The following is a 13,924-nucleotide window of genomic DNA, read 5'->3' on the forward strand; positions in this document are numbered from 1 at the left end:
CACAAATGCATGACACATGGAGTGGCACAAAGTGTGGGACAACAGATGTACTCCCTAATATAACATGCAATAAGAAAAGCAATAGGGCATACTCTAATATAGTCCAATGTATAGAGAATATTAAAAGGACAGTGGCAATGGCATATTGGCATCCCACTAATCAGTCACTGGTCAATGCACAGACAAATTATTTGACTGCACTGCCTCGTTTTATGCAAAACTCTAACATGGGTCCCACTTCCCTTCATTATCTCAACCATCACCCTTCAACCTTTTTTTATTTCCTCTCTTATAAAAATCATAGAGTTAGTACAATCATATAGTTAGTACAATCTAGATACTGTAGCTTTTTAAGTCATAGATTCAGTTATAGTATTAATTTATGAGTATTTTTAGTTAAATATATTCAGACACGTTATCTTCTTCTACGGGCAACAGTACTTTTTCTAACTTTATTCAGGATTTTCATTTCTTTATTAGCAAATGTATATATTAATTAATTATGAGTGCAAAGAGGTACATCAACGCATATGCAAAGTACACAAAAAAACACTCCCTAAATATACATTATTAAACAAGATTGGGGAGTTATACACTAGTAATACATATATATACACTAGTATTTTATATTATCAGTCTATATTTCTTTTTTTCCTGAAAATAAACCATAATTAAGTAATACATTATATATAAGCCTATTAAAATTTAGTAAACTTATTAAATGCACATTTATTATTAAATGATATAAGTAAAATTACAAATTCAAGCATCCCACATGCTACCAACTAGTACATACAATATAGAAGGAAAATAGTAAGCATATAATAAATCTGAATATATTGACTAAAAGTGGATGGGATAAACTCTATTTAATACAAATTATACTGTATAAAATAATTCATTTAATTGTACCTGGAAAGGAGAATAACTAATAACTAATTTTAAACAAGGGTAAACTTGTCAAAGGAAATTTCAACAAAGAAATATGGAATCAAACAGTTGTATACTAATTATGAGCATGAAATGTCAAAGGAAAATATTTTAAGAAAATTCTCGTTGATGAACATTGATAATTCGTGTATTCTGTAGTATTACATAACATTTCTATCATATCCCATTTAAAATTTAAAAGACACTTCTTTTAAGAAATTAAACAACTATTTATTTAGTGATTTATGCATATAAATTTATATATTTAAAATCGTTAAAACACCTACTAATCAGCTGATTATTTTGACCACTTTTAATTAATTTCAACAAAGAAAATATCTGTTATGATTAAAAAACAAATGAACCATTTCATTTAATAATATGTTTGTCCTTTTTCTTATTTTAAGTTTAAAACATGTTATACTATATACTTTACCTTTTCAAAAAGTTGATAAAAAAATCTTAAATTATTAGATATAATCATATAAGTATGAATAAAAGTGCTATAATCATATTGTGAACGGACGAATAGAGAACTTTAGAGAATGACAATGATTCATAAAATGAAATATTAATTTTAATATACAAATTTAATGTACAATGGTTGGTAATAATGTTGGAATTGGTTGGTTAAAGTTTTGATCAAACTAGTTCCTTAAGCATGCTCATATATGTTCATTTTATTTATGGAAATTGTTTAAGGTTAAAAATATTTATTTGAGTGACCTCCATATTTAAAAAAAGATTAGTTTTATAGTGTGATCCTTCTCAGTGTCAAGTTCAATTAACCAACAGATAAAATCTTGCCTACACGACAATCAATTATATCCGAGCAAATAAGATTTAGTCTATACGACCATGGATTATGTCCGCAAGGTTAAACTAGCTAAAGAAAAGAACGACATGAGCAGGACAGGGCCAAACTAGCACCTATTACGTCGAAAGCAACATGTCACTTGAGAAGTGGACAGGTCCGCATTGCCCACAAGCACATAGTCTAGATCTATAATAGTGTCACTCTCGTGAGTTCCTAAAAGAACAAGATCACATCGTCCGCAAACATTCCCTTGGAGCACAATCCACTCCAACCGACAATATAAATAAGTGAAGTAACACTAATGGAACAACAATATATTCTCTCTACCTTCTCTCTATAAACATACTCCTATAAATACATTTGATTTGAGATGTATTTCCTAAACCAACATGAGAGACAACAAGTAAGGAAAGTGAACAAAGCCCAAACTGCAGGCAGTAGGTTAAGAGTTACCTCAATTATTCATGTCCCCTATGTCAGGTACTTAGGCAGCATGAAATGGAAAAGTGTGAAACAACCATGTTAGCAGAAAGATGAGTTGAATAACCTATTGTCCCATTAGGGGAATAATATTTCAACATATAATTGTAAAAAAAGGTGATTCTTCTAACCTCATTCCTTTCAATTGTAACATTGATTGCCCAAATAAGTAAGGTATTATTCATGTTATACTATGCTCAACTGTGTGTACAAAATGGCAATCATAAATGGATAAGGATCTATACATAGAAAATCTGACCAACATTTAAGAGACTCTCATGAGGAACATTGAAGATAACACTATTTTCCCTGCATATCTTCCTAAGAAATGCATATATATAATCAACTGCTATTTTCTTGTACAACCTTGAATCCCTACTTGCCCTCACAATTGTGTTTCCTAGTATGTGAACCATCCCGGCATCCCTGCTCTGATTCAAAAACTCAAGTTCATCAACCTCAGTGTTGTTGCTTACTTGAGCACTGGACCTGATAGAAATATTCACATGTGGTGGATATTTGAGTGGTACTATTGAATCTACTGAGGATATTGTTGAGTCCATGTTTGGTGAACTTGTGTTTCCATTGTTATTCAACAAGCTTGACTGCTGTGTTTGCTGTCCGCATAAACTGTATTCATCTGAATCTGAACATCCTTCCATCATAGACTCAAGCCGAACAAACGTGAAAAGGCTATCAAAAAGCCTTTTCTCAAAATCGTCATCTTTCTTGTGTAGGTCTTTGTAGCCGTATCGTGCCACACATCGAAACATGTGGAAATTCTTAGGTCCAATCCTCTTGACAAGGAACCGCTCTTCTTCTGGCACTGTGTAGACAGGAAGGTATTTCACGCATATGAAAATGACAACAGAATGTATGGCTGGTAGGTTGGTGACGAAATGAGAAAAGATGTGGGGTACTCCACTTGCGAGCTCCGTGTAGACTAGTCCAACTCCGGGGACACGAACAAGTCCTAAACTTGGGCCAAGGCCAAGAATCCATGCCATCGAGACTTTACTATGCATTTCAAACTCGTAGCGTTTGAGTGTACCATAATGCCAAACATACATAATAATAAGAAATGCTCCAGCAATTACAAGTGGAACCCACCCACCTTGATCAATTTTGAAGAGCACAGAGGAGAAGTATGTGCATTCTACAATCAATGATAAGCCAGTGAAGAGGAGGACAAGAATCCAATGGCAGCGCCACACTAATATCATGATTAAAATCATAAGGAATGTTGTAACCAAGAATACTATAACAACTGCAGTACCTGTCATGACAAAGATAATTATACAATTGAGGGCATACTAAGAGAAAAGCTACAATGTCATTGTAAATTAAAGGTGCAGCATCAAACATGTCCACAACATTATGAAGTTCCCTAAACTGCATGATGCTAATTTGCTATGACAGACGAAATGCAAATGCAGTTCTGCATAAAACACTTTCTCTTTAACATTGAATTATAGCTTCAAATCCAGACGCATGCCTTTTGTAATGGAAGTTCAAAGATTTCTAACCACTTAGTTTCACATTTCTCAGTGGCTTCGAGCTTGTTGGAAGTTTGGGCAGCCAAAGTTTTCAAAACATAGGGTTTTTTACACTAGTAGACGAGCTTGTTACTCTGCTCATTTTGACCCAAGGCAGAGGGGAAATCATCCAGAAAAGTGAGAATTACCCTAACAAAGATTCTACTGCACTTGTAACACACTAATACTTGTATATACATTATGCAATGAGTCTAATAGAGTTTGTTAGAATAAAACATTTTACAATTCCCTCTCCCGCACTCGATTGTTTCTAACATATTCTATTCTATTAACCTTAACATTCGGAAATGAATAGACATATAGGTCAAGATGTTTGAACTGGATGCAATGTAGCATAAAAGGTCTGTAAGCATTTGTGCATTAATAGACACACTGGTGTATACAATATCAAGATGGTAAATGGGATGTACATTAGCATAGAAGTTGTGAATACTGGTTTTACTTAGCTAAGATCTTTTAGTGCTTTCCTCAAACACTACACATGATTTTTTTTTAAACTTAGCGTGATACAGATCATCACGAAATAGTTATGTTTTCAGCCTGACATTAAAGATTTACATACAGTGAATGTTAGTAGCAGGAACGGTATTCATCATAGGATTCAATAAGGGAAAGGAAAAACTTACCATATGCATTTCCAATCTGGTTTTGATTTTCGAACCCAGCAGTAACGGCAATGCAAAGAATCATAAGGATCCAATTAATATCTGGAACATATATCTGGCCAATGAATTTCTTTGAAGTATATACAACATTAACTCTTGGGAAACATCCATGGGCAAGGGCTTGCTTAATAATCGAAAAGGTTGCAGTTATTGTAGCCTGGCTTGCAACTATAGCTGCTAATGTTGCGACAACAAATACTGGCCAGAATATTCTCTCTGCAGAAAAGCAAAATCAACATCTGACAGATAAACAATTACTACATGAAGAAAGAATTCTTAACAAAGAAATACAGTTATTGGAATAGGTTAATCTCTAACGATATTGTATAAAATTATGCAGTAAGGCAAATTAATGCAAATGATAGTATTCAAATAAACTGGATGCAAGCTTTCGTACCAGGAACTAGATACTATGCAGTTTAAGACAGGCACATGCAGTGACCGACCTACAAAGTTTAAGTTGTTGGGGGGAATTCACATACATATATCAATAAGATTATAGATATAATATATTACTGAAGTATGAATATATATCATAAGTTTTCTTTACAAATTTGTATACTTTGAAACATTGGGGTGGGGATAATTAATACAAATAATATACATAATCTTCAAAAAAAACCAGAATACTTTTGGGGGTAGTTTCCTTCACAATGCTTTAAAGTAGGTCTATCCCTACTCCCTAGCTACATGCCATAGTGAAATGTAAATTGATCCAGACAAGGAAAAAAGCACCAAGTATGAGAGTGAAAATTAAAGAATTTACTATAATTGCATTGATTATTTACCAAGCTATCCATTTAAATTATATCCCATGGTGCCAACAGCTGGGAAAAGAACAAGAAATAATTGCATTGTGATGTTTAGATAGAAAATGATCATAGATTAGTTGTCATAAAACCGAAGAGGGGGGAAAGTGGAAAACACCCATTATGTTTCGTGATATGAATGTGGGAACATACTTGTTGAGTATCAGGACGAAAATATTCCAAATACTACTAGTGCATCACAAAGGAAATTTTTGATAAAGTGAAAATTATAACTAACCTGGAATAGAACGATAAAAGACATCATGTGAGTGATTCAAGTTATTCATAAGATAAGCAGCCTGTCCAGAATAGGCTAAAAGAAGGCAAGGAAACACAACTAGAGTAAATGCAAGCTGTACAGCTGAGACTGGAAAATGTGCCAGGTCAGCAAAAAGAGCCTCCGTCCCTGAAAAAAAAATTACGAGTCGTCGAGTCAAAAATAACAACTATTCACTTCATTTGCAAACGCTTCTGAAATACAAGAAAGAATTCAATAGCAACAAAATCTGAATTTACCAGTTATGCAGAGCATGATACCACCGAGGGATGTCCACCCTGCTTTTCCTCCTCTTCTAAAATAACGATATATATACACAGGTGAAAAAGCTTTTAGAACATCGCTTCCATAGTGGCAGATGTTAAATATACCTATACCGCCAATTAGGAGAAACCAAAGGAGGACGATTGGAGCAAAGAGCCAACTAACTCTATCTGTTCCATAGCGTTGCATGCTGAAAAACCCAACTAATGTTACAACAGCAAGCAGCTCAACTACACCTGAAGGACAGACATAAAGAAGCTTTTCAAAACCTATGAACATAAATTTACTTGATAACAATACATATATATATGCATAGCAATGAAAATAGAAGAAAAATGTCTTGTTATAGGTGTTGGACCATACCATTACTTATATGAGGCTGAATTACTTTGATGCCACCAGCAGCTGATAAAACTGCAATAAAAGATATGGTTATAAATCTCTAGAAATAACTGGAGGCGTATAAAAGATGATACTGAGTAAAAGAATAACTAATTGCAGTGAAAAAAATTGATCAGGACACTTTGCACTATAACATACATAACACATAAATGAAGAAAAAAAGAACTCAGGAAATAATTAAATTCCATGAGTCACCCCCATTATCAAGTTTTTCAAACATATTGTCTTGAACTTGTGCTTTATACTCATGCTTTAATCAAGAACAATAGGTGCATAATGTAAGAAATAAGAAAGAAGAGGAAGAGAAGAAATAAGGGAGTGAGAGACAAACAGAGTGAATATGAAACAGAGAAATCAATTCTCTGAAATCTCATTAATGAAAGTTATGTGACCTCTAACTAACTCTTACACAAACTAACTAACTTTCTGACTTCTTATTACACTTTGTACTACACTCTAATACATAAGTCATGCATGTGCACCTCCTAGACAAAAGAAAAGTAACATAACTAAGCTATAGAAATCTCACACTACCCAAAAATCAACAGATGTTAAGGATGTGAGCCAAATTAGTTCCACCAAGTCAAAACAAGCTATGCATAAAAGATGCCAACAATGTAGGATGACCAAGTTTCCAATCCTACCAGGATTTGTTGTTGGTGAGCTATCTATATGTATCATGTAATCGCTTGTTAAGCCTAGGGCCTATGTTAACCCTGTTATTGGGCAATTACCACTGACCCGAAATTTTGTGTTCACTTAAAAAAGCAAAGCAAATTTCTTCTGGTCCCCATGGTGTCACACTATTATAGATATCCTTCTCAAGGCAAAGCCGCCACATCATACATACAAAATAAGAGCTAAGAAAGTCACACTATTATCATTTGATCCTTAACTATGGGCATCACTATAGGAAACTTCACAACCAAGTAAAACTAATAGATGTTTTCTATCTTCTTGTCAGGTTCAAAAAAATAACAAGCCTTCCTTAACTTTGTTGTCATTAAATCCTTACGGTCCAAGTGCGGCACCAATGACAGGAACTAACCTTAAGTTGAACCTGACATACACATATCAAGAAGTACAACCACTAGATTTTCAAAGCTCCTCCGTGCGTTTACTTTCCCTTTTCTTTTAATTTCTAACTCATTTCATCAACCTTAAGATAATGACAACATGCTCATAAAGTCATAATAGCATAGAAATATTAACATTGCCTGTTTCAGCATAGTATTCTAAGAGAAAATACCACAGCCTTGCATATTTGTATCCATATGAAAGACTCATTTGAAGTCTTCTCGGGAACTTTCTAAAGTACACATGGTGTGCAAATCTGGTAACATATGACATATTTTCTCTCCTCCATGATGAATGGCACAAAGCCACAAAATATTTTGAGCATATCACTAATATATGGAGAGAAATATCAGAATAGCTGAAACTTATTCGGAAACTGGACTAGAAACATAACAATCAGCAATACATCTAGAGGGGAAAAACATATTTCTTAGAATATAAGTCATAAATCAGGTATTAATTAAGCGGAGATTTATACGTACTAAGATTATGTTTTCCTTGCCACTCTTGAGCTTCAATTTTAAATACACATCTTTGTTTCTGAATTTATTAGTACCAAATAATATATATGGTCATCCAAAACCCTACCAATAAGTTATATGCACACCAATTTGCCCTTTTTCTATCTCATAAAATACTTTTATTAATTCCTTTTACAATTAGTTAAATCTGCACAAATTCACGGATATAACATACTGAAGGATATGTACTTGATAGATAACTTACATTGGTAAACTGTAAGCTAGTTGTTTTTTACAGAAATATAAGAAAAACAAACAGGAACAAGAAGATCGGATTCAGAGGGATGGAATACCTGATATAGCAGGGGTAAGAATCCCATCTCCAATCACCATGCAGGTGCCAACAAGGACAAGGATAAGAATGGCCCTCTTCCTAGTAGAATTCTCTTCTAACCATCTTTTGGTTTTTGCAGAAAATGTTTTTTCATGGAAGGTAGATCGACTATATGTAGTTAACTCTTCATCTGTCCGATGCTGGTTGGGAATGGTTTTTATCTCTGCATGTCGACAAAGCAAGGAATAAAGCGCAAATGTTCCACCTGCTCCACAAATGTTAGTTTTGTAAAAACTTCATTGAATCTCAGTGTGCATATCTATCTAATAGGAATTAGATGAAAAACTATTGTGTTTTGCTTGCAGGAATGAAAGGAGCCCAGTCAGTTTATTGATTGAAAAGAAATTTGTTCATGAAAACTCAGACAACATTTATTCTATACTTAACTATGTATTTATTTGATATGCCTAGAAGAAACTGTAACTATAAATGAAAAAGTTCTGCAGATAAGTGAGGAAGGCATAAAGGAAGGATGAAATTTTCTGATACTATGGTATCCATCCCTTTTCCGATTTTAACTGTTACACATTATCATATAAGATACATTTTTTCTTATTTTTTATTTACTGCTTATAAGATGCAATTATGCAAATGTACAGTTGTTTACTGCGCAGAATTAACAATATGAGAATCTTATTGACAAAAAATATCACTGAAGACGGAGAAATGGAGTTGATTGTCAATGTGTAAAGTTATAATGCAGAACTAAGTATTTCGTTCGTAAAATCTTAAACACCAAAAGTTAACAAAGCAGTATACCTTGGCCATTGTCGTTTGCTCTTAATACAACAAAAACATATTTGAGGAGTGGCACCAAAGTAAGAGAGTAGATGATCAAAGAAAGAGCTCCAATTACGTCCTCCGGATCTTTCACTCCATGGGGAAATGTATTGTAGAAAACATACAAGGGTGAAGTGCCCAAATCTCCATAAACCACGCCAAGACTCTGATATGCAAGCCGCAGAAGCACCAGTGCAGAAAATTTCTAAGCAAATCAAAAGTTTATCAACACAGAAATATATACCAAATGCAATTTAGCAGACAATATAACTATTTGTATTCGGGAATGAAGAGATCCAGACTGAAAGTTACTTTTAAACAACTTCACAAGCACATCAAACTTGGATTAATTAGTCAAATTGGCATTTACATATGTAGTCAAATTGCTTTTGAACTATCTGGAATTGAGATGAAACTAGTAGTAATTGTTTCAAATCCGTGCTTCAGAATGCATTGTAGGGAATATGATCTTCACATGATTTGGCTGCAACCAAGAATGCAACCTCATCAAGCAGGCTGCATGCTGCCGTATCAGCTGTAACGCAGACGCCATTGTGATTACAACTGTAATTTAAAGCCTCGTTACCATTTTTCTTGATTCTAAGGAAAGCCATAACAAACACTCTTTGTGTGCTCAAATTGTGTTCAGATGCAGATGCAATCTTTGTCCTTATGACGTGTATTAAATGCTAAAACCTAAAATTAAAAATAAGAAGGGCTATTTCAAAATGTAGATTCTAAAGTCCAAGCTCAAATTCCAAGCATCTTTCTGAGAATAAAGATCAACTATCCCAAGTTGGTGTCCCTAACCTTGTCCCGCCCAATAACATAGTGCCAAGTCATTTAACATTTCAGCTCACATTTAACAAGCCTAAGCCAATAAAACAGTACCCATTGAAAAGGTTCTTGTGTGGCACTATGTTATTGGTTGGGGGTCACCAACTTGGATAGCTGATCTTCATTTAACATTGACAAATAGTCCGTTACTCACTATTCAAAAAGATGAGCACATTTGTCATCCCACAAGTTGTGTCACTGCATGTACCACTAGCCTGTCATTGGTTGAAAATATTATTTAAGTTAAAAAATTAATAATTGATGGCGCATACAGTGGCACAACTTGTGGGACAGCAGATGTGTACCCTTCAAAAAGAGAATGAACATGAGTTGTCCAAGTTGGTGTCCCTAACCCTCTCCCGCCCAGTAACAGAGTGCCAAGTCATTTAAAATTTCAACTCACATTTAACAAGCCTAAGCCAGTAAAACAGTAATCATTGCAAAGGTATTGGGCAGGACAGGGTCAGGGACACCAACCTAGGACAACTGATCTTCATTTGTCAATGTTAATAACTTAGGATTATGTATTAAATGCAGGATCATGTATTAAATGGTAAAATCAAAACTAAAACGGGTTATTTCAAACTTCTAGATTCTAAAGTCCATACTCAAATCCCAAACATCTTTTTGGTCAATGGGAGGCATTACAAGGAGAAGAGTTGAGAAGGGAATGGGAATTGGGAAATGTGCCACAGCATAATCAACTAATGAAAATTCCAATTGAACAGTGACTTCTGAAGATGGCTACATTAACAACTTTTTAAATTTTGGATTGACAAATCATCACAGCAAGTAATAATTTGTGTATAAACTTAGAAGCTAATTAAAGAATTAGAATTTAGAAAACAAATTCACTTCAAAAACAAAAAATCAAATTGGTATAAATATAAATGAATTACATCTTCTTATCAGTATAATCAATATAATATATATAATTTATAAAAAGGGTTGAAGTAAAATGCAAAATTGTATCATACCTTTTCTCTATACATATTCCTAAGCCTCCCTGCTTCTTCATCCATAGGTTGATCAAGCTTCTGATCCAAATCCCACATGCTACCTTTGTTATCACCATCATCACTATCTACTCTTGAAGCCATTTTGAACTCACTTCAACAACTTCCAACTAATAACAACTTTGCACTCTTAAATCCGTTTTCAAAACCACGGATCCAAGCTAAAAGATAAGGAAAATTGAAGATTTCACTGAGTGGTCCAAACCATCTTCAAAAATAAAATTAAAAAGTTAAAATTGCTCAGTTCAGTTTTAAACATAAAAAAAAATTATACCTCTTATACCGCTGATCCAGCCTAAGATTATTCAAAAAATTCAGCATAAATAGAGTAAAAGTTTCAAGCTGTGCCAAGCCTGCATTTACAAGTATAATTTTTTTAATCAAGATTGAAAATTAATTTGAAATGCGAAGTACCAACATAAAAATCCCAAATATAAAACCCAGAAATGCAAATTTGGTTCAAGTAACCAGAGCTCATTTATATGATAAAAAAAGATTAAAAAGGCTCGTTTGTTGTAGCAGGTACTTGAACCAAGTCTTACACTGAGAAAGAAGTGTTTTTTATTTGAAAAACAAAAACCCATTTGAGTTTTGACATGTCAAAGCATGCAAGTGAAAAGATAGAAGAAGCCATTTAAGATTTGGGATAAGAAAAACAAAAGAGAGTAACAGAAGAAAAAACACACATGTTTTGTGCTAAGCTTGTTTGTGTTGGCTCTTGTTGTGTTGTTGGTGGTGCGGTTATACAGAGCACTCTCTTGGCTCTTCCAAGCTACAAGACAAAGTGTACAATCTAGACAGAAAAGTTTAGCAGAGAGCTACAATATGTAGAAAGTAGAGAGAGAAATATAGACAGAAGTTGATGAAGAAAGAGATATAGGGAGGAAGTGGGTCCCACCATGAGATTTATTTCATTTTTTAATACTCACAAGGATATCAGGATCAAACTGAATTTTATACTACTAGATTAGTTTGTTGTTGGATTTGTATTGCAAATATACCTATTATAATCTTCCTCATTTAAGATAAATAAATGGAAATAATTCAGATCAATATTCACTGTATAATAAATGCCAATAAATAATTATTTATGTTTAATAACGAGATTATATTTGTAGAGAATAAGATATGAATTTTACATATATCTGCAAGATTAATATCAGAATTACTATTATTCAAATTAGAATCGAAATAAGTCTTGCAAGTATAGTGTTCCAGTGTATTTTCAAAAGGACAATTTAGTTTCTTGTCCTTGTTACTTACCACTTGTCCACTAGACCACAACAATTGCTTTTGTAAATTAAAAATGATTACATTCCAATAAGTTGAGTTATGTTTCTAGCTTTTTTATTATAGTTTTTCAGCTAGTGTTGTTGCTTTCTTGTCCTTGCCCATGTGGAGTTTCTAATTTCCCAACCCGGTATTTAAACTTTTTTCAGGTGATAATAAATTACAATCATTTTCACTGTCTAAGTAAAATATCATTATCAAATTTATTTTTTATCATTAAAATTGATAAGTCTTTAGAGGTTATGAAAATTAAGGACTATGTATTTTGGGGCAGGGTTGAGTTAAGGTCTAAGGTGAATATCACTACTACCAAACTCAACCTCAAACATAGTAAGTTTTTCATGTCAAACCTGAATTAGGAAGAATACTCACATACACACCTTGTCATTCCTTTTTCTTATCCTAATATGAAAGAATCGTTTATAATTGTTTTACCAATGTAGGTTCTTATGCTAATATGAAAGACTCATTTATAATTATTTTACAAATGTAGGATTAGTCAATGTCGAGTAGATATTTAGCTTTTATTAGAAGATATGGAGGATATCTATGATGCTATATTTTCAATGAAATTTCAATTTAAAAATAAGAGCTATTAACTTCTTATTATCTATACTTCTATATTTTTAGGTAAAAATCTATATTATCTATATATACAATAACGTGATGGTAGTTATGACAATTTTTCTATCTAAATTTGTTACATCCATATGCTTAATTTTACTATTCAAAACCAAACATCATTCGATTGAAAATTATCATATTTAAATATGGAGCAGAGTAGACAATAAATACCACTCACCAGTCCAGAAGGTAATAAGCCCCACACAAAAATAAAACTGAACTCTCCAAATCCTTCTCAATGACTAAGCCTCAGAGTCAACATAGATCACTTATCTTTAAGGGTGTAAAAAAATTTCTTTCCTCATGTAATAATATTTGATTTCCATTATTTATGACCAAGTTCGGTACCATGTATCGGTTTTCTTATAAAGAAGTTGACAAACCAAGTAGAACCAGGTAACTACGACCCGTGTGGTGATCCATTAAATATCATATTTTCATTTGTTTTGTCAGCAACTTCAATTTCCAAAAGCATGCACTTTAGGCTATATATTATTCAATGTTTTCTGCTGCATTGTTTATGTTTCCTACTCAATATTCAGAGCTATAGTGGTGATATGTGCTTGGTATCTGTCTCTATATATATATATATATATATATATGCCTAAATAGAGGGTGAGTTTTGTGCGGTAAGGTTGTTGTTTAGTGACCATGAGGTAATGATTTAAAACAGTCTCTTTATTTTGCAGAATAAAGTTGTGTACATTTATCGTAGACTCTACTAAATGGGATCCACAAGACACAAACTAGCAGAACAGGTTGTGGTGGATTTGGAAAGGGGGTGGTGCTAAACTGTATGTGGATGAGCCTAAAAATGCCGATTTTGGTTAATCTTTTTCAGGAGGATATATCAGAATAGACTGCAAGACTTTTGAAATACCGAAAATCTAATCTTGTTTCAGCAACTAATTAAGGCTGAGTCTTTTCTTCTACCAGGTAATAATGCAGAGTCATTCCTTGCCTATTTCACACCTTCATGTGCATTTATCTTTGCTGCACTAATTTGTGGTGACATAATGTCCATACCCACAAGAAATGGTTGGTTCAATCTTGAGTACAAATCCTTGGGCAATGGAATTATAATTTTGATTAATGTTATTAAGTTGAATTGTCACTTAAGCTTATAAGTTAAGGGGAAAGGCACATCTTTCAATCTTAGTATCCCAAAGCAATCAACTTGCAATCTCAGCAATCTCACTCCCCCAAAGTCTTTGAAAATTAGAACTACCTTTGGGGGGGGGGTGG

At 33.4% G+C, this 13,924-nt stretch overlaps 1 protein-coding gene and 1 long non-coding RNA gene across 6 annotated transcripts; one reads left to right on the forward strand and one right to left on the reverse strand.

Annotated features, from left to right (window-relative positions):
• LOC109362701 (potassium transporter 11-like) lies at positions 2,385-11,612 on the reverse strand. 5 transcript variants are annotated; one of them, XM_019608685.1, is made up of 10 exons: positions 11,452-11,612; positions 11,040-11,118; positions 10,727-10,875; positions 8,892-9,117; positions 8,092-8,337; positions 6,162-6,212; positions 5,774-6,034; positions 5,496-5,663; positions 4,410-4,664; positions 2,385-3,503 (listed from the first exon to the last, which is right to left on the reverse strand). In XM_019608685.1, the coding sequence occupies exons 3-10, from the start codon at positions 10,847-10,849 to the stop codon at positions 2,467-2,469; spliced, it is 2,367 nt and encodes a 788-aa protein (XP_019464230.1). In that variant the 5' UTR covers positions 10,850-10,875; positions 11,040-11,118; positions 11,452-11,612; the 3' UTR covers positions 2,385-2,466. The 5 variants fall into 5 exon arrangements, with proteins under 5 accessions (XP_019464230.1, XP_019464225.1, XP_019464228.1 ...); XM_019608680.1 differs by having other exon boundaries at positions 10,727-10,926; XM_019608683.1 differs by having other exon boundaries at positions 10,727-10,973.
• On the forward strand, positions 6,607-8,079 carry LOC109362702. Its single transcript, XR_002109436.1, has 2 exons — positions 6,607-6,986; positions 7,033-8,079. It is a non-coding gene; the product is annotated as an uncharacterized LOC109362702 (long non-coding RNA).

The sequence above is a fragment of the Lupinus angustifolius genome, chromosome LG12 (assembly GCF_001865875.1).
Source record: "Lupinus angustifolius cultivar Tanjil chromosome LG12, LupAngTanjil_v1.0, whole genome shotgun sequence".
NCBI classification, from domain to species: domain Eukaryota; kingdom Viridiplantae; phylum Streptophyta; class Magnoliopsida; order Fabales; family Fabaceae; genus Lupinus; species Lupinus angustifolius.

Bases quoted from the DNA above. Each gene is read 5' to 3' on its own strand.
- LOC109362701 (XM_019608685.1), bottom strand. From the start codon at position 10,849: ATGGCTTCAAGAGTAGATAGTGATGATGGTGATAACAAAGGTAGCATG. The intron at 5,664-5,773 runs GTAAATTCAGAT...TTTTTTTTTCAG, and splicing joins TATCATGCTCTGCATAACTG to GGACGGAGGCTCTTTTTGCT. The intron at 3,504-4,409 runs GTAAGTTTTTCC...TTGTCATGACAG, and splicing joins CCAGATTGGAAATGCATATG to GTACTGCAGTTGTTATAGTA.